Raw genomic sequence first — 25,027 nt, 5'->3', positions numbered from 1 at the left:
GGATGACATCTGTCGGTCGGTGTCGGTATTATCCGGCCGGTATTGTCGGTCCCGGGCGGCGGGGCGGGTCATGTGATCGGTGTGGCCCCTCACCTGTCTCTCCCGGGGCCCCGGGCAGGCTCAGGTTGGTGTCGGTTCCGGTTCGGCCTCCGCTGGTGTCGCACCACACTCGGGGACGGCGCGTGAGGGACGTGACGTACGTACGCCGATCACGTGTCCTTCTGCGCGCCCCGCCCACCGATTACACACCACCCGATATAACGTCATCACCCGGCGACGCTAAATTCCCGCCCACAGCAAACCTCATAATCACGTGACATCATATTACCGGCAGAGGTGCGCGATGTGACGTCAGAAAACGGCTAAACCGAAAAGGAAGGGGCATTCCGGGGGGGGTCATATTTCCTCTGGGGGGTGTATAGAGGGGTCAGATCTCCTCTGGGGGGTGTATGGGGGGGGCGGTCAGATCTCCTCTGGGGGGTGTATGAGGGGGGGGTGTCAGATCTCCTCTGGGGGGTGTATGGGGGGGGGTCAGATCTCCTCTGGGGGTGTATTGGGGGGTCAGATCTCCTATGGGGGGTGTATGGGGGGGCCATATCTCCTCTGGGGTGGGGGCCATATCTCCTCTGGGGTGGGGGTCAGATCTCCTCTGCGGGGTGTATGGGGGGGCCAGATCTCCTATGGGGTGGGGGTCCAATTTCCTCTGGGGGGTGTATGGGGGGGCCAGATCTCCTATGGGGTGGAGGTCAATTTCCTCTGGGGGGTGTATTCATGGTGTAGGGTGATAATTCTGTGGCGACTCTTTTGCAGATGGATTTTGGTCGCTCTTTGGAGCTCCTCCACATGACGGTGTTCAGTCAGTGCTTCTCTCCATGTGGAAAATATTTGGCTGTTGGGAACAACCTGGGTCAGATTGGGGTGTTCAGGTGAGTCCGGTGTGGGTGGGGCGTTGAGGTGAGTCTGGTGTGGGTGGGGCGTTGAGGTGAGTCTGGTGCGGGTGGGGCGTTGAGGTGAGCCCGGTGCGGGTGGGGCGTTGAGGTGAGCCCGGTGCGGGTGGGGCGTTGAGGTGAGCCCGGTGCGGGTGGGGCGTTGAGGTGAGCCCGGTGCGGGTGGGGCGTTGAGGTGAGCCCGGTGCGGGTGGGGCGTTGAGGTGAGCCCGGTGCGGGTGGGGCGTTGAGGTGAGCCCGGTGCGGGTGGGGCGTTGAGGTGAGCCCGGTGCGGGTGGGGCGTTGAGGTGAGCCCGGTGCGGGTGAGGCGTTGAGGTGAGCCCGGTGCGGGTGGGGCGTTGAGGTGAGCCCGGTGCGGGTGGGGCGTTGAGGTGAGCCCGGTGCGGGTGGGGCGTTGAGGTGAGCCCGGTGCGGGTGGGGCGTTGAGGTGAGCCCGGTGCGGGTGGGGCGTTGAGGTGAGCCCGGTGCGGGTGGGGCGTTGAGGTGAGCCCGGTGCGGGTGGGGCGTTGAGGTGAGCCCGGTGGGGGTGGGGCGTTGAGGTGAGCCCGGTGGGGGTGGGGCGTTGAGGTGAGCCCGGTGGTGTGGGTGGGGCGTTGAGGTGAGCCCGGTGGGGGTGGGGCGTTGAGGTGAGCCCGGTGGGGGTGGGGCGTTGAGGTGAGCCCGGTGGGGGTGGGGCGTTGAGGTGAGCCCGGTGGTGTGGGTGGGGCGTTGAGGTGAGCCCGGTGGTGTGGGTGGGGCGTTGAGGTGAGCCCGGTGGGGGTGGGGCGTTGAGGTGAGCCCGGTGGTGTGGGTGGGGCGTTGAGGTGAGCCCGGTGCGGGTGGGGCGTTGAGGTGAGCCCGGTGGAGGTTAGGCGTTGAGGTGAGCCCGGTGGAGGTTAGGCGTTGAGGTGAGCCCGGTGGTGTGGGTGGGGCGTTGAGGTGAGCCCGGTGGTGTGGGTGGGGCGTTGAGGTGAGCCCGGTGGTGTGGGTGGGGCGTTGAGGTGAGCCCGGTGGTGTGGGTGGGGCGTTGAGGTGAGCCCGGTGGAGGTTAGGCGTTGAGGTGAGCCCGGTGGTGTGGGTGGGGCGTTGAGGTGAGTCCGGTGCGGGTGGGGCGTTGAGGTGAGTCCGGTGCGGGTGGGGCGTTGAGGTGAGCCCGGTGCGGGTGGGGCGTTGAGGTGAGCCCGGTGCGGGTGGGGCGTTGAGGTGAGCCCGCTGCGGGTGGGGCGCTGAGGTGAGCCCGCTGCGGGTGGGGCGCTGAGGTGAGCCCGGTGCGGGTGGGGCGTTGAGGTGAGCCCGGTGGGGGTGGGGCGTTGAGGTGAGCCCGGTGGGGGTGGGGCGTTGAGGTGAGCCCGGTGGGGGTGGGGCGTTGAGGTGAGCCCGGTGCGGGTGGGGCGTTGAGGTGAGCCCGGTGGAGGTGAGGCGTTGAGGTGAGCCCGGTGGTGTGGGTGGGGCGTTGAGGTGAGCCCGGTGGTGTGGGTGGGGCGTTGAGGTGAGCCCGGTGGAGGTTAGGCGTTGAGGTGAGCCCGGTGGTGTGGGTGGGGAGTTGAGGTGAGCACGGTGGGGGTGGGGCGTTGAGGTGAGCCCGGTGGGGGTGGGGCGTTGAGGTGAGCCCAGTGCGGGTGGGGCGTTGAGGTGAGCCCGGTGGAGGTTAGGCGTTGAGGTGAGCCCGGTTGTGTGGGTGGGGCGTTGAGGTGAGCCCGGTTGTGTGGGTGGGGCGTTGAGGTGAGCCCGGTGGTGTGGGTGGGGCGTTGAGGTGAGCCCGGTGGTGTGGGTGGGGCGTTGAGGTGAGCCCGGTGGTGTGGGTGGGGCGTTGAGGTGAGCCCGGTGGAGGTGGGGCGTTGAGGTGAGCCCGGTGGTGTGGGTGGGGCGTTGAGGTGAGCCCGGTGGTGTGGGTGGGGCGTTGAGGTGAGCCCGGTGGTGTGGGTGGGGCGTTGAGGTGAGCACGGTGGTGTGGGTGGGGCGTTGAGGTGAGCCCGGTGGTGTGGGTGGGGCGTTGAGGTGAGCCCGGTGGGGGTGGGGCGTTGAGGTGAGCCCGGTGGAGGTTAGGCGTTGAGGTGAGCCCGGTGGTGTGGGTGGGGCGTTGAGGTGAGCCCGGTGGTGTGGGTGGGGCGTTGAGGTGAGCCCGGTGGTGTGGGTGGGGCGTTGAGGTGAGCCCGGTGGTGTGGGTGGGGCGTTGAGGTGAGCCCGGTGGGGGTGGGGCGTTGAGGTGAGCCCGGTGGTGTGGGTGGGGCGTTGAGGTGAGCCCGGTGGTGTGGGTGGGGCGTTGAGGTGAGCCCGGTGGTGTGGGTGGGGCGTTGAGGTGAGCCCGGTGGTGTGGGTGGGGCGTTGAGGTGAGCCCGGTGGTGTGGGTGGGGCGTTGAGGTGAGCCCGGTGGTGTGGGTGGGGCGTTGAGGTGAGCCCGGTGGTGTGGGTGGGGCGTTGAGGTGAGCCCGGTGGTGTGGGTGGGGCGTTGAGGTGAGCACGGTGGTGTGGGTGGGGCGTTGAGGTGAGCACGGTGGTGTGGGTGGGGCGTTGAGGTGAGCCCGGTGGGGGTGGGGCGTTGAGGTGAGCCCGGTGGAGGTTAGGCGTTGAGGTGAGCCCGGTGGTGTGGGTGGGGCGTTGAGGTGAGCCCGGTGGTGTGGGTGGGGCGTTGAGGTGAGCCCGGTGGGGGTGGGGCGTTGAGGTGAGCCCGGTGGTGTGGGTGGGGCGTTGAGGTGAGCACGGTGTGGGTGGGGCGTTGAGGTGAGCCCGGTGGTGTGGGTGGGGCGTTGAGGTGAGCACGGTGTGGGTGGGGCGTTGAGGTGAGCCCGGTGGTGTGGGTGGGGCGTTGAGGTGAGCACGGTGTGGGTGGGGCGTTGAGGTGAGCCCGGTGGTGTGGGTGGGGCGTTGAGGTGAGCACGGTGTGGGTGGGGCGTTGAGGTGAGCACGGTGTGGGTGGGGCGTTGAGGTGAGCACGGTGGAGGTGACACGATGGTGTCAGGTGGCCCTGTAACTCTTTGCTATCTCCGCAGCCTCTCCTCCGCTCTTAGCTCTGAGGCCAAGGAACAGAACAAGGAGCCTGCAGCGGTGTTCCAGGGTGAGCAGTCGGAGGGGTTCTTCCATCCCATGTAGTGTCCACTCTCTGCAAAATGGAACATTCCAGTAATGGTGTCACCTCTGTCCACAGCACATGCGGGTCCCATCTACTGCCTGAGCTCTACAGAACGTCACCTGATCAGTGCCGGGGACAATGAAGTGAAGGGCTGGCTGTGGACCGACCTGTGTAAGAAGGTGATCTGTCTTCCTCCCCGTGTAGTGATTGCTCCTCCTCCTCCTTCCCGTGTAGTGGCCTCCCCTCCTCCCCGTGTAGTGGCCTCCCCTCCTCCCCGTGTAGTGGCCTCCCCTCCTCCCCGTGTAGTGGCCTCCCCTCCTCCCCGTGTAGTGGCCTCCCCTCCTCCCCGTGTAGTGATTGCTGCTCCTCCTCCCCGTGTAGTGGCCTCCCCTCCTCCCCGTGTAGTGATTGCTGCTCCTCCTCCCCGTGTAGTGGCCTCCCCTCCTCCCCGTGTAGTGATTGCTGCTCCTCCTCCCCGTGTAGTGGCCTCCCTTCCCTGTGTAGTGATTGTTGCTCCTCCCCCTCCTCCCCGTGTAGTGGTCGCCCCTCCTCCCCGTGTAGTGGTCGCCCCTCCTCCCCGTGTGGTGGCCTCCCTTCCCTGTGTAGTTATTGCTCCCCCTCCTCCCCGTGTAGTGGTCGCCCCTCCTCCCCGTGTAGTGAATGCTCCTCCCCATTGTGTGAAGTTCTGTAACTCTCGTCCCCCTCTCATGTCTTGTAGGGCTGTGTGGCGTCATGGAGCCGTGTGGCCCCCAGCAGGTAAGATCTGAGGATTGCAATGGTTCCTGGTAATGGTGTCCATGTGACTGACAATCTCCTATCATCTCTCCGTGTTCTTATTCCTCCAGGAACAATCTAGAAACTCCAGAAATCAACAGCCTGGTCCTGAACCCGATGGTGAGGAGATGTGTGTTCTGACCCAATGTTGGTCTATGGATCCCGTGTTTGTACAATTCTGCACTTCTTTCCGGGTCTGATGACATCAGCCTCTACACCACAGCAGCTTACACTCTAATGTTCCTTCCTTGACAAAGTCGGGGATCCTGGAATCCTCCAGGTCATGTTATGCTGACCTCCTGGGTCGGACGGACCTATAGAGGACAAGCATGTCAGGTTTTCTCGGTTCTGCTCGGGGACTGGGAAATGGCAGTTCTCCTGTGGGTTTGACAGAGGACATCACGGCAGATGAGGTGGTTCAAGCTATTGATCATCTTGCCATGAAGAAGTCGCCTGGGCCAGACGGATTGACAGCCGAGTTTTATAAGCATTTTAAGGTGACTCTGGTGTCCGTCAGGGTTGTCCTTTGAGTCCTCTGCTAGACGTGTTACAATCATTCATTAGGAGGTTAGAGAGTGGAGGAACGCCTTTGGACATTCCAGGTGAGCTTCCTCTGAGGATCATGGCCTATGCTGATGGTGTGTTTTCATCTCTGGGGCGGTGGTCTCGGTGACGGGGCGGAGGAGGTGGTCTCGGTGACGGGGCGGAGGAGGTGGTCTCGGTGACGGGGCGGAGGAGGTGGTCTCGGTGACGGGGCGGAGGAGGTGGTCTCGGTGACGGGGCGGAGGAGGTGGTCTCGGTGACGGGGCGGAGGAGGTGGTCTCGGTGACGGGGCCGAGGAGGTGGTCTCGGTGACGGGGCCGAGGAGGTGGTCTCGGTGACGGGGCCGAGGAGGTGGTCTCGGTGATTGGGTGGAGGAGGTGGTCTCGGTGATGGTGCGGTATGCTGAGGCATCTGGCAAGCGATGGTGGAGGAAATGAAGTCTCTTCATAGGAAGGCCCTGGAGAGGAGGGTTGTTGAATCCGCCTTTAGTGAGCCATTGGCCTTGAGGGATTTCCCCGGCCTGGTTATGGGGGAGGGATTTCCCCGGCCCACTTATGGGGGATGGATTGCCCGGTTATGGGGGAGGGATTGCCCGGGCCCGGTTATGGGGGAGGGATGGCCCACTTATGGGGGAGGGATTGCCCAGGCCCACTTATGGGGATGGATTGCCCGAGCCCGGTTATGGGGGAGGGATGGCCCACTTATGGGGGAGGGATTGCCCAGGCCCACTTATGGGGGAGGTGTCATGATCGCGGCGTCAGACCCCAGACCTTCTCACCAAACTCGTGACCGAAGGACCAGCCGATCTAAAACCGCGATGTGACGTGTGTAACAAGGCCACACTCAGCTGCACCCTGCACAGCGATTGTCCAGCTAATGGAACGCAATCGACGCACCAGCAGCCTGAATGCGCTTGTTACTGGGTCGGGTTAATTACGCAACTAACCCTTCACTGTCACCACCTCTTTTTGTACAGAGGAAGGGGAAACTCTCTTTATCAAATATACACTGTAATGGTTGAAAAGTCGCCTGTCCAATACGGTCACCACAGGCCGATTGGGCAGAGGATTAAACAAACACAGTAGCGTCTCTTCAGAAGGCAGGGATTCATGAATTGCAAGTAAGCGCTTTAGAAACAGTTTAACACTTTCAGAAAGAAAGATTTATTACTAAAAGAGTCAAACAGGTGCAATAAAATATTTACAAAGAGATGTAACTAAGATATATATATATATATATATATATATATATATATATATAACATAGAAAACAGCTCAGCACAGAGATAACAGGGAGGAGTTAGAAGGGGAAGTTACTTGCCATGTTCAGCCTTAAGGTAAGCAGATCCAAGTTGCAGAGCGAAGGGTCTCTGATCTCCTCTGTTACCATGTTAAAAATTGGGAGATGTGTTTAGCTTAACTCTTTAGGCCTGTTAGCCTGAGTTTTTAAAAAGTCCCCCAGCAGGGGGGGTGGCTCTGAGTAACTGACCAATACGCTGTTTAGGGCGGGGTCAGTTGGGCGAACTCTGAATTAGAACCAACATCTGTCATAATCCATGACATGAAACATCGGGGAAACCAGATCTGTTACAAATGTTATCTTGTTTGTGCTTCTAGGGAATGCCTTGAACTCTGGAGAAGGTTCTGCCATCCTTCCCCAAGGTGTGAAATCACACAGGTCCCTTGGACAGAGAGTCTGTGTCAGGGACCATCGCGACGCATGGGTCTACACAGGCGTAGGTGTCTGCAAAGACGTGTAGGTGGCAGGGCACTAGGACCCAGGCGCACCCGTTGTCTTGACCGTACTAGGCAGGCACTAGGACCTAGGCTACGCCTGTCAGGTGCAGGGCGGGCTACTTAAGCCAGCTCTGCACAAACACTTGTTGCCGAATGGTCTTTGTATCCTGTTACCTGTGTTGTGAGTATCTCGATCTGGATTGTTTGACCTTGCTGCCTTCTCCTGTCCTGACCCTTGGCCTGCCTGACTCTGCTCCTGGATGTTCCCCTTTAAATCTGATCTTTTGGTATTGACCCTGCGTGTGACCCGACTATCCTTTGCCTACCGTTTTGTACCTCACCGACCTGCTAGTTACCCACCCGGCCTGTATGACTCTGATTTAGCTCATCCATCCACCCCGCAGGGATCACTAGGCTCCCTCACATCAGACTCTTAGCCCCCTGGAGCTCCTGTCAGACTCCTCTACCCCTGTTGGAGATACCTAGCAGCTGCGACCTGGTACCGGAGTGCTCCAAGTCCATCCCCACCATCAGGGGCCCTGGTGAACAAGTGCTTAGACTCCGCACTCTGGGGAGGCTCTGCCAGGGGATTGATAGAGGTGCTGTCAGGCGGTCCATTACAGTACCATTCGGCCATGACTGAGTCTGGAGGGAATCCTTCCCCCTTTGAAGTGATGTGTCAACATTTGTCCGCCCTGACGCAGGCAGTAACTGCCCTGCAGGACAAATGCGCCCAATTGGAAGATCGGTTTGACACTTTGACTGTGTCCGGGGATCCCCCTCAGAGCCAGGCCTTAGCTGTTGACGCTGAGGTAACTTCTGGATCGCTCATAGGGGCTGCAGCTCCACCAGCCCAACCCCGCGTGCCCATGCCTGAACGTTTTCGGGGAGATCGAGCACGTTTTAGGACATTTAAAAATGCCTGTTACTTATATTTTGACTTACAACCTCGTTCGTTTACCACGGAGTCGGTCAAAGTAGGATTTGTAATTTCCTTGCTGCAAGACGAACCCCAGGATTGGGCCCTTAGACTAAGGGAAACGCAGGACCCCCAATTGCAGACTTTGGACGCATTTTTTAAAGCCATGTCGGTCCTCTATGACGACCCCCAACGGGCGGTTTCGGCTGAAACCACCCTTTATGCCCTACGACAGGGTCGTCGAGCTGCGGAGGAATATGCCTCCGAGTTCAGGCGATGGATGGGGGACACGCATTGGAACGACGCAGCCCTGCGTCACCAATTCCGGGTCGGACTCTCGGAGGGGCTTAAAGATGAGTTAGCCCGGGTTGGCCTCCCCGAGTCCCTAAAGGATCTGATCGACCTGGCGATACAAATTGATCGCAGGTTACGGGAACGCCGGTCTGAGAGGACAGGTCAGGGTCAAGGAGCTACTTGGACACCCTCCAGGGGCACAGGTCACCCCGTTCCTGCCGATGTTCCACCAGCCGTTCCCACTGACACTTCTGAGCCTATGCAGCTGGGATTGGCTCGGCAGGCCCTCACCCCCGAGGAACGCTAGAGAAGACGTGCCAGGAACCTGTGCTTTTACTGCGAGGAAGCTGGACTTGCTGTGCGGAACTGCCCAGTAAAGACACGTAAGTCACGATCTACAGTTCCTTTGTCTCTGAGTAACATAAGTCAATCCAGTTACTTAGCGGTACCCCTCTTGTTTCAGCTGCCGGAAAGAACTGTGGAGACCACTGCAATCATTGATTCGGGGGCCTGCAGTTGCTTCCTTGATCTTGGTTTTGCCCGCCAGCAGGGGATACCACTACAGGCCAGGAAATGGGGGCTTAATTTGTTCTTGGCTGATGGCTCTCAGATAAAATCAGGTTTAGTTGACCAAGAAACCCCTCCCATACTCACCACCATATCGGGCTCCCACCAGGAGTTGTTACATTTTGACGCTATTGCGTCACCCCTTTTTCCAGTGATTCTGGGGCTTCCGTGGCTGCAGGCCCACAACCCCCAGATCAATTGGGTCTCTTAGTTTTTCCTCTGACTATTGTCAGGAAAACTGCCATGCCCCGGGGCCCCCAAATCCTCTTATGTGCTGAGGAGGATGCTAGCTTAAGACAGGTTGTGCCAGCAGCATGCCACGGGTATTTAGATGTGTTTAGTAAACGGGGGGCTGACACATTACCCCCACATCGACCATATGATTGTCCCATCGATTTATTGCCAGGTTCTGAGATCCCTTTTTGGTCGTATCTTTCCACTGTCTGAGAGAGAATTGGGGGTATTGAAGGAGTACATTGAGGAGAATCTCCAGAAGAGGTTCATCCGCCCTTCCACTTCACCGGCAGGGGCGGGTATTTTCTTTGTGGAGAAAAAAGACAGAACATTGAGGCCCTGTGTGGATTATAGGGAATTAAATCGGGTAACCATTAAAAACCGCTACCCCCTACCGTTGGTTCCCGAGTTGTTTCAAAGCCTAAGGACAGCGGTCTGCTTCACGAAGCTGGATCTGCGTGGGGCATATAACTTGGTATGCATCCGGGAGGGGGATGAGTGGAAGACAGCCTTCCGTACTAGGTCTGGTCACTTTGAGGACCTGGTCATGCCTTTTGGACTATGCAATGCCCCGGCTACGTTTCAGCATTTTGTGAATGATGTGTTTAGAGATTTCTTGGACATTTTTGTTATTGTCTACCTGGATGATATTCTGATTTTTTTCCCCATCCCTAGACATCCACAGAAGCCATGTAAAGGTCCTGGAGCGACTGCGCTTGCACGGCCTATACGCCAAGGCCGAGAAGAGAAGTGTAGTTTTGAGCAGCAGAGCATTTATTTTCTGGGTTTGATCATCTCCACTGCGGGGATCGCAATGGATCCCCAAAAGGTCTCGGCAATCCTTGATTGGCCAGCTCCAACCGATAAAAAGGGCGTCCAAAGGTTTATTGGATTCGCCAACTTTTATCGAAAATTCATCAGGAACTTTTCAGGTCTGGTCTCCCGTATCACGCAGTTGACTAAGTCAGGAAGTCGCTTTAAATGGACATCAGGAGCTCAAGAAGCATTTGAGACCCTGAAGCGACTATTTACCACCGCTCCCATTCTGGGTCACCCGGATACGGCACTGCCCTTTGTACTAGAGGTAGACGCATCCGAGAACGCAGTAGGATCCATCTTGTCACAAAGGAAGGGGCCCAAAGAACTGCTACACCCAGTGGAGTTCTTCTCTAGGAAACTTACTTCGGCAGAACGCATTTATGACATCGGGGACCGAGAACTGTTGGCCATCAAGACCGCGTTGGAGGAATGGAGATATCTACGTGAAGGAGCGGCGCACCCAATTTTGATTTTCACGGATCATAAAAATCTCGAATATTTGAAAACAGCCAAACGTCTAAGACCACGCCAAGCCAGGTGGGCCCTGTTTTTCTTGCGATTATCATTCCACATCACGTACAGGCCAGGTTCAAAGAACACAAAGCCAGATGCCCTGTCTCGTATGTTTGAGGATCCTGAGGAAGAACTCAACCCGGATACGATTCTGTCTGCTGGAAACTTTTTGGCTCTCCAAACGGAACTGAGAGTTAAGTTGCAGGACGCATCTGAGGCTTGTTCCACAGTGCCAGGAGTACCACTCTCCCGCGAAGAAGGACCGATACGGAAAGAGGGGCTGATTGTGGTTCCAAAGGAGGTGCAGACACAGGTATTAGGGCACTGTCACGATCACCCAATGGCGGGGCACTTCGGAGCGGCAAAAACATTGGAACTGCTTAAACGCACCTTCTGGTGGCCTGAAATGAACAAGGACTGTGAACACTACGTGGAATCTTGTACGATTTGCCAAAGGAATAAACCAACCAGGAACAAGGCTTGGGGGCTGCTACGCCCACTACCCATTCCCACCCGATGTTGGCAGAAGATTGCTATGGATTTCATAGTGGAACTTCCTCCATCCCAAGGACACACGGCAATTTTCGTTGTAGTGGACAGACGTTCAAAGATGGGCCATTTTGTACCACTGAAGGGGACCCCATCAGCAGAAGAGACCGCCAGGATCTTTATCAGAGAAGTAGTTGGGCTACATGGGGTTCCTGAGGATGTGGTATCTGACCGAGGGGTGCAGTTCACCTCCAAATTTTGGAGGGCCCTATGCAAGGCCCTGGGCATTAAGCTCTCGCTTTCTTCCGCCTTCCATCCTCAGACCAACGGGCAGACAGAGAGGACCAATCAGACGTTAGAGCAATATCTGAGATGTTACACTTCATTTGTACAGGATGATTGGCTGACCCTCTTGCCCCTGGCGGAATTTGCATTCAACAATGCGAATCACTCTGCTACAGGACAGTCACCGTTTTTTTCGAATTATGGGTTCCACCCCACATTCATGCCTGACCTGATTGCGGAAAGCACGGTCCCAGCTACCCAAAACATGATGGATTTTTTTTCAAACGATTACAAGAAGCCATGGCTAAAGCCCAGGAAGACAACAAGGAGGCGTTTGACAAAAAACGAAGGGGGGGAATTAATATTGCAGCCTGGTGACAAGGTCTGGTTAGCAACGACTAACCTAAAATTGCAGTGCCCATCTAAGAAATTAGGACCAAAATTTTTAGGCCCCTTCCAGGTTAAACGCATGATCAATGAGGTAGCTTACGAGCTGGTCCTTCCTGAGACCTTCAAGATTCATCCTGTGTTCCACGTCTCTTTGCTGAAACCAGTAGCCACAGACCCATTTCCGGATCGGGAATCCAGGCCCCCAGAGGCTATTATAGTAGGGGAACAGGAGGAATTTGAGGTAGAAGCAATCTTGAACTGTCGGAGGAGGGGGGGGCCAGACCCAGGTTCTGATTAAGTGGAAAGGCTATGGTCCTGAGGAGAATTCTTGGGAACCCGCTCAAAATGTTCATGCCCCTAGACTTATGCGGGGGTTCGTGCGTGATCACCCACAGTGGAGAGATCAATTGGGCACCCGGAGGGTACCCATAGGGGGGGGGCAATGTCAGGGACCATCGCGACGCATGGGTCTACACAGGCGTAGGTGTTTGCCAAGACGTGTAGGTGGCAGGGCACTAGGACCCAGGCGCACCCGTCGTCTTGACAGTACTAGGCAGGCACTAGGACCTAGGCTACGCCTGTCAGGTGCAGGGCGGGCTACTTAAGCCAGCTCTGCACAAACACTTGTTGCCGAATGGTCTTTGTATCCTGTTACCTGTGTTGTGAGTATCTTGATCTGGATTGTTTGACCTTGCTATCTCCTGTCCTGACCCTTGGCCTACCTGACTCTGCTCCTGGATGTTCCCCTTTAAATCTGATCTTTTGGTATTGACCCTGCGTGTGACCCGACTATCCTTTGCCTACCGTTTTGTACCTCACCGACCTGCTAGTTGCCCACCCGGCCTGTATGACTCTGATTTAGCTCATCAATCCATCCCGCAGGGATCACTAGGCTCCCTCACATCAGACTCTTAGCCCCCTGGAGCTCCTGTCAGACTCCTCTACCCCTGTTGGAGATACCTAGCAGCTGCGACCTGGTACCGGAGCGCTCCAAGTCCATCCCCACCATCAGGGGCCCTGGTGAACAAGTGTTCCGGTGCTTAGACTCCGCACTCTGGGGAGGCTCTGCCAAGGGATTGATAGAGGTGCTGTCAGGCGGTCCATTACAGTCTGCTGTCTCTATGGGGGGGCTTTGTAGTGCTGGGCCCCCTGCTGCTCCAGCTTGCCAGCAACTTCTAACACTTACACATCTGTCCCTGTGCCTCTCAGGAAGGGAGGGGGAAGGGAATAAAGGATTGAGGAATACGTCTAATAAAAAAGGGGAACTCCACGTCCATCTCTGATGAGCTAGTTTGCTACAGGAGGGATTGCCCGGTTATGGGGGAGGGATTGCCTGGTTATGGGGGAGGGATTGCCTGGTTATGGGTGAGGGATTGCCTGGTTATGGGTGAGGGATTGCCTGGTTATGGGGGAGGGATTGCCCGGTTATGGGGGAGGGATTGCCCGGTTATGGGGGAGGGATTGCCCGGTTATGGGGGAGGGATTGCCCGGTTATGGGGGAGGGATTGCCCGGTTATGGAGGAGGGATTGTAGAGGAAGATGAAAGAGAGAGCGCACAAACCTTGCGCATTACCTCAATAAATAGTGACTAATTTTATTAATAAGGAAATATACTCACGAAATGATTGTATAACAGGCATAAGTAACCAGAATCCAAACAGGGTTACAGGTAAATCAAAAAGGGGGGGGGGGTGAAGGCTAACGCGTTTCGGAGGGTGCTCCCTTCTTCATCAGAGCTGGGTTTGGCAGATAGAAACTTCAGTATGGCAGAGTTGCCATGGCAAGGAGACCTCCAGCCACTGAGTGTCAGTATTCCAGCAATGACTAAACAGGCTGAACTGCTGTAATACCGACACTCGGGGACTGCTGTAATACTGACACTCAGGGACCGCTGTAATACCGACACTCGGGGAACTGCTGTAATACCGACACTCGGGGAACTGCTGTAATACCGACACTCGGGGACTGCTGTAATACCGACACTCGGGGAACTGCTGTAATACCGACACTCGGGGAACTGCTGTAATACCGACACTCGGGGAACTGCTGTAATACCGACACTCGGGGACTGCTGTAATACCGACACTCGGGGACTGCTGTAATACCGACACTCGGGGACTGCTGTAATACCGACACTCGGGGACTGCTGTAATACCGACACTCGGGGACTGCTGTAATACCGACACTCGGGGACTGCTGTAATACTGACACTCAGTGGCTGGAGGTCTCCTTGCCATGGGAACTCTGCCATACTGAAGTTTCTATCTGCCAAACCCAGCTCTGATGAAGAAGGGAGCACCCTCCGAAACGCGTTAGCCTTCATCCCCCCCCCCCTTTTTGATTTACCTGTAACCCTGTTTGGATTCTGGTTACTTATGCCTGTTATACAATCATTCTGTGAGTATATTTCCTTATTAATAAAATGAGTCACTATTTATGGAGGTAATGCGCAAGGTTGGTGCGCTCTTTCTTTCATCCTCCTCTACAGTTTTATTGCGCTTCCCCAGCTTCATGATGGAGCTGCACAACCTCTGATCACCAGCGGATGAACACACAACACGCTGCTAGTCAGTGACGCCTGTTTGATCTGAGTCCTTGAGCACAGGAGATAATGGATCTATGGGGGAGGGATTTGCCCTGTTATGGGGGAGGGATTTGCCCTGTTATGGGGGAGGGATTTGCCCTGTTATGGGGGAGGGATTTGCCCTGTTATGGGGGAGGGATTTGCCCTGTTATGGGGGGGGGGATTTGCCCACTTATGGGGGAGGGATTGCCCTGGCCCGGTTATGGTGGAGGGATTGCCCGGTTATGGTGGAGGGATTGCCCTGGCCCACTTATGGGGGAGGGATTGCCCTGGCCCACTTATGGGGGAGGGATTTGCCCGGTTATGGGGGAGGGATTTGCCCTGTTATGGGGGAGGGATTTGCCCTGTTATGGGGGAGGGATTGCCCTGTTATGGGGGAGGGATTGCCCAGCCCCACTTATGGGGGAGGGATTGCCCTGGCCCGGTTATGGGGGAGGGATTTGCCCGGTTATGGGGGAGGGATTTGCCCGGTTATAAGGGAGGGATTTCCCTGGCCCGGTTATGGGGGAGGGATTGCCCGGTTATGGGGGAGGGATTTCACTGGCCCGGTTATGGGGGAGGGATTTGCCCGGTTATGGGGGAGGGATTTGCCCGGTTATGGGGGAGGGATTTGCCCGGTTATGGGGGAGGGATTTCCCCGGACCGGTCATGGGGGAGGGATTACCCGGTTATGGGGGAGGGATTTCCCCGGCCCGGTTATGGGGGAGGGATTTGCCCGGTTATGGGGGAGGGATTTCCCCGGACCGGTCATGGGGGAGGGATTACCCGGTTATGGGGGAGGGATTTCCCTGGCCTGGTTATGGGGGAGGGTCTGTGCTTGATTAATCTGGAGAGAATCCCTCTAAAGTTTCAGGATTTGGCCTGGCGCTCGTCCCATGCCAAGGACAACTTGAGGCATCGCTATGTGGGGAATTGGGGTTGTCAAAGTGGGGTGTGGTGGGTGGAGGAGACGATGGACCATTCTTGCTTCAATGCCTCTTCAATATAAAAGTCTATAAGCAGGTGGGTTGGGGCTCTGGGGATCCTTTACTGAATGTGTTATGCAGAGTGGCTGTACGAAGCCTTTCAGACTCACCAGGATTTTGAGACCCTTTTTCTAGTCAGTTTAGTAGTCCATTACTACACGTGGAATGCACGGTGTCAGGTTTCCTCCTGCCGAGGTGGTGGTGCACAACATTCTGGGTGAGGTTGGGAAGATTCGGGGTCCTGAGAAGGACAGGTGGAGGCTGGGAGCCTGGACAAAGGCGTGGAGGAATGTCAGGTCCCCGTAGCTGCTGTCTGTCAGTCTCTGGGGGCGTGGCTTCTTTCTTTTATAAGATCAGATTTTTGGAAAAAGGTGTCATGTATGGGATCCATGTGTCCTCGTTTCCGAGCCTGAGGGGGGGAGGGGTTCAGGTGATGGGCGGGTTGTGTATATTAGTAGGTTATTGGTAATAAAAATGTGTCTATATAGTTCTATTTGTGGCCTCCATTCAGTGTCCTCCACCCCTCTCCGCCAATCCATTCAGTGGCCTCCACCCCTCTCCGCCAATCCATTCAGTGTCCTCCACCCCTCTCCGCCAATCCATTCAGTGGCCTCCACCCCTCTCCGCCAATCCATTCAGTGGCCTCCACCCCTCTCTGCCAATCCCTCCACTAGCCCTCCATTCAGTGTCCTCCACCCCTCTCTGCAAATCCCTCCACTGGCCTCCACTCAGTGTCCTCCATCCCCCTCTGCCAATCCCTCCACTAGCCCTCCATTCAGTGTCCTCCACCCCTCTCTGCCAATCCCTCCATTGGCTCCTGATCACCCAAAGGATAAAACTTAGAATACTAACAACATATGAACCCATCTGCAACTCTGCAGTGAGCTACATCACCAACCTCCTCCCATATTATTGCCCAAATAGTCCTCTGTTCCTCCCAAGACATCCTGCTCTCTACCTCCCTTATCACCTCCAGAACTTCTCCAGAGCCTCTCTCATCATCTGGAACTCCCTACCCTAATCTGTTCAACTATCTCTATCTGTCCATCTTAAGGCGATCCCTGAAAACTCCTCTCTTCTGGGAGGCCAATCCCACCTAAAAACTGAGCTCTTACCCTGTACAATGCCTCCCCCTCCCCCACAGTCATAACATTTTTGTCTGACTTGCTTCTCCCCTTTTAGATTGTAGGCTCCTATGAGCAGGAACTCCCCAACCCTCTTGTATTGTAACAGTACTGTCTATCCTACAGCACAAAGTATTGGCACTATATACATCCTGTATGATAATATGTGTCTGTATAAGGGGGGGTGTCGTATATTGCTGTCCTGGGGGTAACATTCTCCTTTTGCCCCCATACAGGACAATTCTCTTCTCCTGGGAGGAGGCAGCTGTCACATCCATGTCATGGATCTGGAGACCGGAGCGTTTACTGTGAGTCACCCTGGGGTGGTGGTCCATGCTGTGGTCTGGGAGGGTTGGGGGTCCACCTGGGGTGGCGGTCCATGCTGTGGTCTGGGAGGGTTGGGGGTCCACCTGGGGTGGCGGTCCATGCTGTGGTCTGGGAGGGTTGGGGGTCCACCTGGGGTGGCGGTCCATGCTGTGGTCTGGGAGGGTTGGGGGTCCACCTGGGGTGGCGGTCCATGCTGTGGTCTGGGAGGGTTGGGGGTCCACCTGGGGTGGCGGTCCATGCTGTGGTCTGGGAGGGTTGGGGGTCCACCTGGGGTGGCGGTCCATGCTGTGGTCTGGGAGGGTTGGGGGTCCACCTGGGGTGGCGGTCCATGCTGTGGTCTGGGAGGGTTGGGGGTCCACCTGGGGTGGCGGTCCATGCTGTGATCTGGGAGGGTTGGGGGTCCACCTGGGGTAGCGGTCCATACTGTGGTCTGGGAGGGTTGGGGGTCCATGCTGTGGTCTGGGAGGGCGGGGGACCACCTGGGGTGGCAGTCCATGCTGTTGTCTGGGAGGGTGGGGGACCACCTGGGGTGGCGGTCTATTTTGTGGTCTGATAGTGTGGGGGTCCACCTGGGGTGGCGGTCCATGCTGTGGTCTGGGAGGGTTGGGAGTCCACCCGGGGTGGCGGTCCATGCTGTGGTCTGGGAGTCCACCCGGGGTGGCGGTCCATGCTGTGGTCTGGGAGTCCACCCGGGGTGGCGGTCCATGCTGTGGTCTGGGAGGGTTGGGGGTCCACCCGGGGTGGCGGTCCATGCTGTGGTCTGGGAGGGTTGGGGGTCCACCTGGGGTGGCGGTCCATGCTGTGGTCTGGGAGGGTTGGGGGTCCACCTGGGGTGGCGGTCCATGCTGTGGTCTGGGAGGGTTGGGGGTCCACCTGGGGTGGCGGTCCATGCTGTGGTCTGGGAGGGTTGGGGGTCCACCTGGGGTGGCGGTCCATGCTGTGGTCTGGGAGGGTTGGGGGTCCACCTGAGGTGGCGGTCCATGCTGTGATCTGGGAGGGTTGGGGGTCCACCTGGGGTAGCGGTCCATACTGTGGTCTGGGAGGGTTGGGGGTCCATGCTGTGGTCTGGGAGGGCGGGGGACCACCTGGGGTGGCAGTCCATGCTGTTGTCTGGGAGGGTGGGGGACCACCTGGGGTGGCGGTCTATTTTGTGGTCTGATAGTGTGGGGGTCCACCTGGGGTGGCGGTCCATGCTGTGGTCTGGGAGGGTTGGGAGTCCACCCGGGGTGGCGGTCCATGCTGTGGTCTGGGAGTCCACCCGGGGTGGCGGTCCATGCTGTGGTCTGGGAGTCCACCCGGGGTGGCGGTCCATGCTGTGGTCTGGGAGTCCACCCGGGGTGGCGGTCCATGCTGTGGTCTTTATAAGATTGGTTGTCCTTGTGTGATGTTCTGCCTTTAGATGGCGCTCCAGGGACACGAGGACTACATCCACTGTCTGGCATTGCGGCAGCAGCAGAGAGAGTGTGTGTCAGGGAGTGAGGACGGCTCAGTCCGGCTCTGGGGTGAGTGATGTGACGGGGGAGGGGAGGGGAGGGGTTATCCTTCTTATCACTGATCATTGTATTCTGTTACCAGATCTCCGGAACGGATCACAGACACACAAGATCGAGGTGTATAAATATGAGGTATACAGCGCCTCCTCATCTCTGTCTCAACCTTACCCCCCCCCCCTCTTTTTCTGTCCTCTGCCCCATATCTCTGTCCACCGGCTTCCTGTCTCTCACTTCCTTCCTCCATAGCTCGTCCATCTCTGTGTCTCACCTTCCTGTTTTTCCTAGGAGTGCGCCCGGCCCCAGTACGGGAAGTGGATCAGCTGTCTGGCCACGGACTCAGATTGGATGGTGAGGGCGGGGTTACAGTTTGTTGTCTATCTAGGATTGGAGGAGAGGGTGTGGGAGGAGTTCCTGGAAGGACATTATATGATGTTCTCTGTTTGGGGGAAGGGAAGGGGGAGAAATTCCAGAAGGGGCTGTTGTTGTTATGTTATCTGTCTGGGGTTTGGGAAGAGGGGAGGAGTTCCGGGAAGGACTGTAGTTATGTTATCTGTCGGGTTTTGGGGAAGGGAAGAGGGAGGAGTTCCAGAAAGGACTGTAGTTATGTTATCGGTCTGGGGGAAGGGAAGGGGGAGGAGTTTCGGGAAGGACTGTAATTATGTTATCTGTTTTGGGGGAAGGGGGAGGAGTTTCCGGAAGGACTGTAGTTATGTTATCTGTTTGGGGGAAGGGCGAGGAGTTTCGGGAAGGACTGTAGTTATGTTATCTGTCGAGGGGGAGGAGTTCCGGGAAGGACTGTAATTATGTTATCTGTTTGGGGGAAGGCGGAGGAGTTCCGGGAAGGACTGTAGTTATGTTAGCTGTTTGGGGGAAGGGGGAGGAGTTCCGGAAAGGACTGTAGTTATGTTATCTGTTTGGGGGAAGGGGGAGGAGTTCCGGGAAGGACTGTAGTTATGTTATCTGTCGAAGGGAAGGGGGAGGAGTTCCGGGAAGGACTGTAGTTATGTTAGCTGTTTGGGGGAAGGGGGAGGAGTTCCGGGAAGGACTGTAGTTATGTTAGCTGTTTGGGGGAAGGGGGAGGAGTTCCGGGAAGGACTGTAGTTATGTTAGCTGTTTGGGGGAAGAGGGAGGAGTTCCGGGAAGGACTGTAGTTATGTTAGCTGTTTGGGGGAAGGGGGAGGAGTTCCGGGATGGCCTGTAGTTATGTTAGCTTTTTGGGGGAAGGGGGAGGAGTTCCGGGAAGGACTGTAGTTATGTTAGCTGTTTGGGGGCAGGGGGAGGAGTTCCGGGATGGCCTGTAGTTATGTTAGCTGTTTGGGGGAAGGGGGAGGAGTTCCGGGATGGCCTGTAGTTATGTTAGCTGTTTGGGGGAAGGGGGAGGAGTTCCGGGAAGGACTGTGGGTTTATTGTGCCAATCACCACAAATGCACTGATATAAATGGACTCCACTGTGTGGGACTGATGTGGCCGGACCCAGCGTCTCTGTAGCAACGCGTTTCGAGGCGCATCCTCTGTTAAGTTGGTAGCTTGGCGAAGAGGCTGTGCGATGAAACGCGTTGCTATGGAAATGTTGGATTCGGCCACATCAGTCCAACCCAGTGGAGCCGCTCTCTGATCTCGGTTATGGGACTTGTGGGACTTGTTGTCCCTTTCTTCGGGACCCGCACAATAAATTGGTATCAGTTGTGTGGCGGTTCTGTCTCCGGACATTTATTGCTGCATGTGTGGTGCTTCTCGTCTCGTTTTCCATCATGACTGGCGGCACAATCTGGATTTGGATCCTGTCCTTGTCAGCGGCAGGTTACCATATTATTGTGTTCTCTGTGATTGGACGTGATCCTGATGTCTTCCAGGTGTGTGGTGGGGGCCCCATGCTTTCTTTGTGGCATCTTCGTTCTGTGACACCGACTACGATATTCCCCATTCAGGACAGCCAGCAGCAAGTCATGTTCTACCAGGATCTGGTGAGGCTTTCATGTCCTTCTGTACCCCTCCCACCTGTCCGCCACGCCCTGTGCCACTCCCTCACCTGTGTGCTACACGCAGCCCCACCCCCCTCACCTGTGTGCTACACGCAGCCCCACCCCCTCACCTGTCTGTCACGCCCTGTGCCACTCCCTCACCTGTGTGCTACACGCAGCCCCACCCCCCTCACCTGTGTGCTACACGCAGCCCCACCCCCCTCGCCTGTGTGCTACACGCAGCCCCACCCCCTCACCTGTCTGTCACGCCCTGTGCCACTCCCTCACCTGTGTGCTACACGCAGCCCCACCCCCCTCACCTGTGTGCTACACGCAGCCCCACCCCCTCACCTGTCTGTCACGCCCTGTGCCACTCCCTCACCTGCTACACGCAGCCCCACCCCCCTCGCCTGTGTGCTACACGCAGCCCCACCCCCCTCGCCTGTGTGCTACACGCAGCCCCACCCCCCTCGCCTGTGTGCTACACGCAGCCCCACCCCCCTCGCCTGTGTGCTACACGCAGCCCCACCCCCCTCGCCTGTGTGCTACACGCAGCCCCACCCTCCTCACCTGTCTGCCACGCCCTGTGCCACTCCCTCACCTGCTGCACGCAGCCCCACCCCCTCACCTGTGTGCTACACGCAGCCCCACCCCCCTCACCTTTCTGTCACGCCCTGTGCCACTCCCTCACCTGTGTTCTACACGCAGCCCCACCCCCCTCGCCTGTGTTCTACACGCAGCCCCACCCCCCTCGCCTGTGTTCTACACGCAGCCCCACCCCCCTCGCCTGTGTTCTACACGCAGCCCCACCCCCCTCGCCTGTGTTCTACACGCAGCCCCACCCCCCTCGCCTGTGTTCTACACGCAGCCCCACCCCCCTCACCTGTCTGCTTCACGCAGCCCCACCCCCCTCACCTGTGTGCTTCACGCAGCCCCACCCCCCCTCACCTGTGTGCTTCACGCAGCCCCACCCCCCCTCACCTGTGTGCTTCACGCAGCCCCACCCCCCCTCACCTGTGTGCTTCACGCAGCCCCACCCCCCCTCACCTGTGTGCTTCACGCAGCCCCACCCCCCCTCACCTGTGTGCTTCACGCAGCCCCACCCCCCCTCACCTGTGTGCTTCACGCAGCCCCACCCCCCCTCACCTGTGTGCTTCACGCAGCCCCACCCCCCCTCACCTGTGTGCTACACGCAGCCCCACCCAACCTCGCCTGTGTGCTACACGCAGCCCCACCCAACCTCGCCTGTGTGCTACACGCAGCCCCACCCAACCTCGCCTGTGTGCTACACGCAGCCCCACCCCCTCACCTGTCTGTCACGCCCTGTGCCACTCCCTCACCTGCTACGCGCAGCCCCACCCCCCTCGCCTGTGTGTTACACATCCCACCCCCTCACCTATGTCTCCACCCCTCCTTCTCCTTGTGTGTGGTCTTCCTCTGACGGCTCCCCCCCCCCCCCTGTGTCTTCTGGTCAGATCCTCTGTGCCGGTCAGGCCCCGCACATCAACCACTGCCAGATCAATGGAGAGATCCGCGCCCAGATCCCCTGCACCCCCTGCTCCATCTACTCCCTGTGCATCAATGAGACCTCCCAGGAGAACAAGGTACGCCCCCTCCCTGCACGGATAGAATCGTATATTGGGGGGGCTGGTGTTAGGGGGAGGGGGACCTGGTGTTATAAGGGGGAGGGGTGGTGTTATTAGGGGGAGGGGTGGTGTTATAAGGGAGGCGGGGACCTGGTGTTATAAGGGGGGGGCTGATGTTACAAGGGGAGGGGGGGGCTGGTGTTATAAGTGCCTGGTCTGTAACAGAAAAGCAACCTGGAGAGAGCTGCAATATGAAGAGCGTGGGTGGAGGTGGTTGGTCAGTGTGTGTGTGAGGGGAGGGAAATTGGTCATTGTGGGTGGAGCTCAGTGTGTGGGTGGAGCTCTCCCGATCCTGGTGCCGCCATTGATCCAGTTTCACTCGGCAGGTTCTCACGGCGGCTGGCAGCGGCTCTAAGATCGATGTGTTCACCAACTTCCGGTACCGCGCCTTCTCTCTGACCTTCACGTAATCACATGACCTGGCCCCTCCCATTTTGTGTGGTTTTTATGGTTTTGTTCTTTTCTAATAAATGATTGAAGTTTCCTGGTCTGTGTTGTTATTTCTCTGCTTTTCGATGGACGATCAGCTCCACCTGCTGGCAGACAGCAGAATCTTCCAAATGTCTGGCTGAGGATGCCTAGCCAATCGTATGCCTACTTTATCCTGGGATTGGTGGATGAGTTGCCTTCAGTGAAGTCGCGGTGTACACGCTGCCTGTTTATTGGCCCTATAGACACCGCCAATCAAGGGGGAGATTGACCAGATTGGAAACCTCATCCAAACGCTGGAGGTATTCTATTGCCCCTCCCCCTTCCAAGTTGGACCGAATACCCCACAAGCTCGATGGCGAAGCCTAAGTAGCCCAGCGTGTGGGTGTATGTGGCACAAATCTTCATACTGTTTTTAGTGAAGACCCTCTCTTGCTCGGCTCCAGCCCTACGACCAGCTCTGGGCGTGCCCCCAGGACTGCCTCTTCACCAGAGCACGCCATCACAGTCAGAGATGGCCGTGTCCACTGCCTCCAGGAAGCGGTAGGAGATGCCCTGCTTGGGGGGGGGGGGGGGCAGTATTTGGAGATGGCTCCTTGTGCGTGTTCTTCCTTGCATGCTGTGGTGGAGCCGTTCTGCCTGGGCTTCCTCGTGTGGAGTGATGCCTCTCAGCCAATGGTCCCCTTTTCCGGCAAGTCTTCCAGTGCTCTGCCAAGGTGGGTATTAGAGCTCAAAACCAATCCTTCCCTGATATCCCAAACCACGAGTCGGAACTTCGTGTTGGGTGAATGAATGAATCTTTATTACAGCACATCCTGGCAGTAATCCCTGCCCCCTTCACCCCCACCAGACAGTCTGGCCCCTGGTCCCCCCCCAGAACAAAGCTCTACAGCACAACCGCAATCACCACAGTATGAAATGTAGAGAAGTGAAAGACTACAAGTCCCCATTCCCCCCCCTAAACCAACAGTGTAGAATGTCTGTCTACATACCAGCTGCTAAACATATACAGCTGTACCAAGGGGCGAACGGGAAGACCGCCTACCGAGGGGGCGAACGGGAAGACCGCCTACCGAGGGGGCGAACGGGAAGACCGCCTACCGAGGGGGCGAACGGGAAGACCGCCTACCGAGGGGGCGAACGGGAAGACCGCCTACCGAGGGGGCGAACGGGAAGACCGCCTACCGAGGGGATAAACCCGGAACAGAAAGGGCAAAATGTTATCACAACAGGACGGTTCGTTACACATGCCATTGTCTGCCCAGACCCCAGACTCTACTCCCCTACCCCAACACTTAACCCTCCCCCTGCCCAGACCCCAGACTCTACTCCTCCCCTACCCCAACACTTTACCCTCCCCCTGCCCAGACTCTACTCCTCCTCTACTCCAATACTTTACCCTCCCCCTGCCCAGACCCCAGACTCTACTCCTCCCATACCCCAACCCATAACCCCTTCCCTGCCTGAATCCCAACACCTAACCCCCTGCCTGAACCCCAACACATAACCCCTTCCCTCCCTGAACCCCAACACATAACCCCTTCCCTGCCTGAACCCCTACACATAACACCTTCCCTGCCTGAACCCCAACACATAACCCCTTACCTGCCTGAACCCAACACATAACCCCTTCCCTGCCTGAACCCCTACACATAACCCCTTCCCTGCCTGAACCCCAACACATAACCCCTTCCCTGCCTGAACCCCAACACATAACCCCTTACCTGCCTGAACCCAACACATAACCCCTTCCCTTCCTGAACCCAACACATAACCCCTTCCCTGCCTGAACCTCAACACATAACCACTGCCTAAACCCCAACACATAACCCCTTCCCTGCCTGAACCCCTACACATAACCCCTTCCCCGCCTGAACCCCAACACATAACCCCTTACCTGCCTGAACCCAACACATAACCCCTTCCCTGCCTGAACCCCTACACATATCCCCTTTCCTGCCTGAACCTCAACACATAACCACTGCCTAAACCCCAACACATAACCCCTTCCCTGCCTGAACCCCAACACATAACTCCTTCCTTCCCTGAACCCTAACATGTAAACCTCCCTCTGCCCTGGCTCAAAAAACATAACCTTCCCCTAGCCAAACCCCAACATCTAGCTGTATGTTGTCTGAAACCCAAAACCTAACCTTGTACAGAATAGGGTGTAGCTGGATGTCCAGTGTCCAGGATAGGTGATTATTGGGTGCCCAATGTCTGGTATAGGTGATAGCGGAGTTCTTGGTGTCTGGGATAAATGATAGTTTGGTAAATGTTTGGTATGGATCCTAGTTTGGTACCTAGTGTCAAGGATAGGTGCTCAAAGTCCAGTATAGTTGACAGTTGGGTGTGTGGTGTCCTGGATAGTGGATAGGTGCCTGGTGTATAGATAGGTGGTAGTTGGGTACCCAGTATCAAGGATAGGTGATAGTTTGGTGCATAGTGCTCAGGGTGGGGGATAGTTGAGTGGTGTCCAGGAGAGGTGGAAGTTGGATGTCCAGTGTTCGCTGATGGGAGTCTGGTATGTAGGTGATCATTGGATGGCCAATATCAGGGATAGGTGATAGTTGGGTTCCTTGTGTCTGGGATAAATGATAGTTTGGTGCCTGGTGTTTGGGATAGATCATAGTTTGATACCCAGGATAGGGGATAGTTGGGTGCCTGGTGTCCAGGTCACATGCCTGAAGAAGGGGTCCTGCAGAACCCCAAAACATTGCTACTTTATGCTGTGATGTGATCGCTTTAATAAAACTTTTCAATTATATTTCTGAGATCCTTGGTGTGCTGGAGACATACAGTGAGGAACAGAAGTATTTGAACCCCTTGTGATTCTGCACGTTCTCCCACTTCTCCATCATGGAGGGTCTGACATTCACATTGCAGGGGATTCCCACTCTGCGGACAGAATTCAGGAAATCACATTGTAGGGGATTCCC

The 25,027-nt window shown here is 57.1% G+C and overlaps 2 protein-coding genes across 3 annotated transcripts in view; one reads left to right on the top strand and one right to left on the bottom strand.

Moving 5' to 3' along the window:
- The window catches only part of LOC149437739 (uncharacterized), a 41,315-nt gene extending 41,087 nt beyond the window's left edge, over positions 1-228 (bottom strand). Inside the window, 1 exon segment of the mRNA XM_089660683.1 lies at positions 94-228. The gene's annotated coding sequence lies outside the window, so the exon portion shown is untranslated.
- THOC6 (THO complex subunit 6) lies at positions 228-22,143 on the top strand. 2 transcript variants are annotated; one of them, XM_089660681.1, is made up of 13 exons: positions 228-336; positions 811-926; positions 3,917-3,981; positions 4,072-4,175; positions 4,715-4,752; positions 4,842-4,890; positions 16,469-16,540; positions 17,959-18,061; positions 18,135-18,184; positions 18,338-18,400; positions 19,906-20,016; positions 21,489-21,617; positions 21,986-22,143. In XM_089660681.1, exons 2-13 carry the CDS (start codon positions 811-813, stop codon positions 22,067-22,069), a joined length of 984 nt encoding a protein of 327 aa, XP_089516807.1. In that variant the 5' UTR covers positions 228-336; the 3' UTR covers positions 22,070-22,143. The 2 variants fall into 2 exon arrangements, with proteins under 2 accessions (XP_089516807.1, XP_089516808.1); XM_089660682.1 differs by lacking the exon at positions 228-336 and adding an exon at positions 354-374.
- Positions 22,144-25,027: the final 2,884 nt, after the last annotated feature.

Source organism: Staurois parvus, unplaced genomic scaffold, assembly GCF_062004578.1.
Source record: "Staurois parvus isolate SC_StPar_1 unplaced genomic scaffold, SC_StPar_1.0 ptg001262l, whole genome shotgun sequence".
Taxonomy (NCBI): Eukaryota; Metazoa; Chordata; class Amphibia; order Anura; family Ranidae; genus Staurois; species Staurois parvus.
Note: the sequence above shows the minus strand (reverse complement) of the source record. Positions and strands in the feature narration are given on the sequence as shown.

Bases quoted from the DNA above. Each gene is read 5' to 3' on its own strand.
- THOC6 (XM_089660681.1), top strand. From the start codon at position 811: ATGGATTTTGGTCGCTCTTTGGAGCTCCTCCACATGACGGTGTTCAGT. The intron at 3,982-4,071 runs GTGAGCAGTCGG...CTCTGTCCACAG, and splicing joins GCCTGCAGCGGTGTTCCAGG to CACATGCGGGTCCCATCTAC. The intron at 4,176-4,714 runs GTGATCTGTCTT...CATGTCTTGTAG, and splicing joins GGACCGACCTGTGTAAGAAG to GGCTGTGTGGCGTCATGGAG.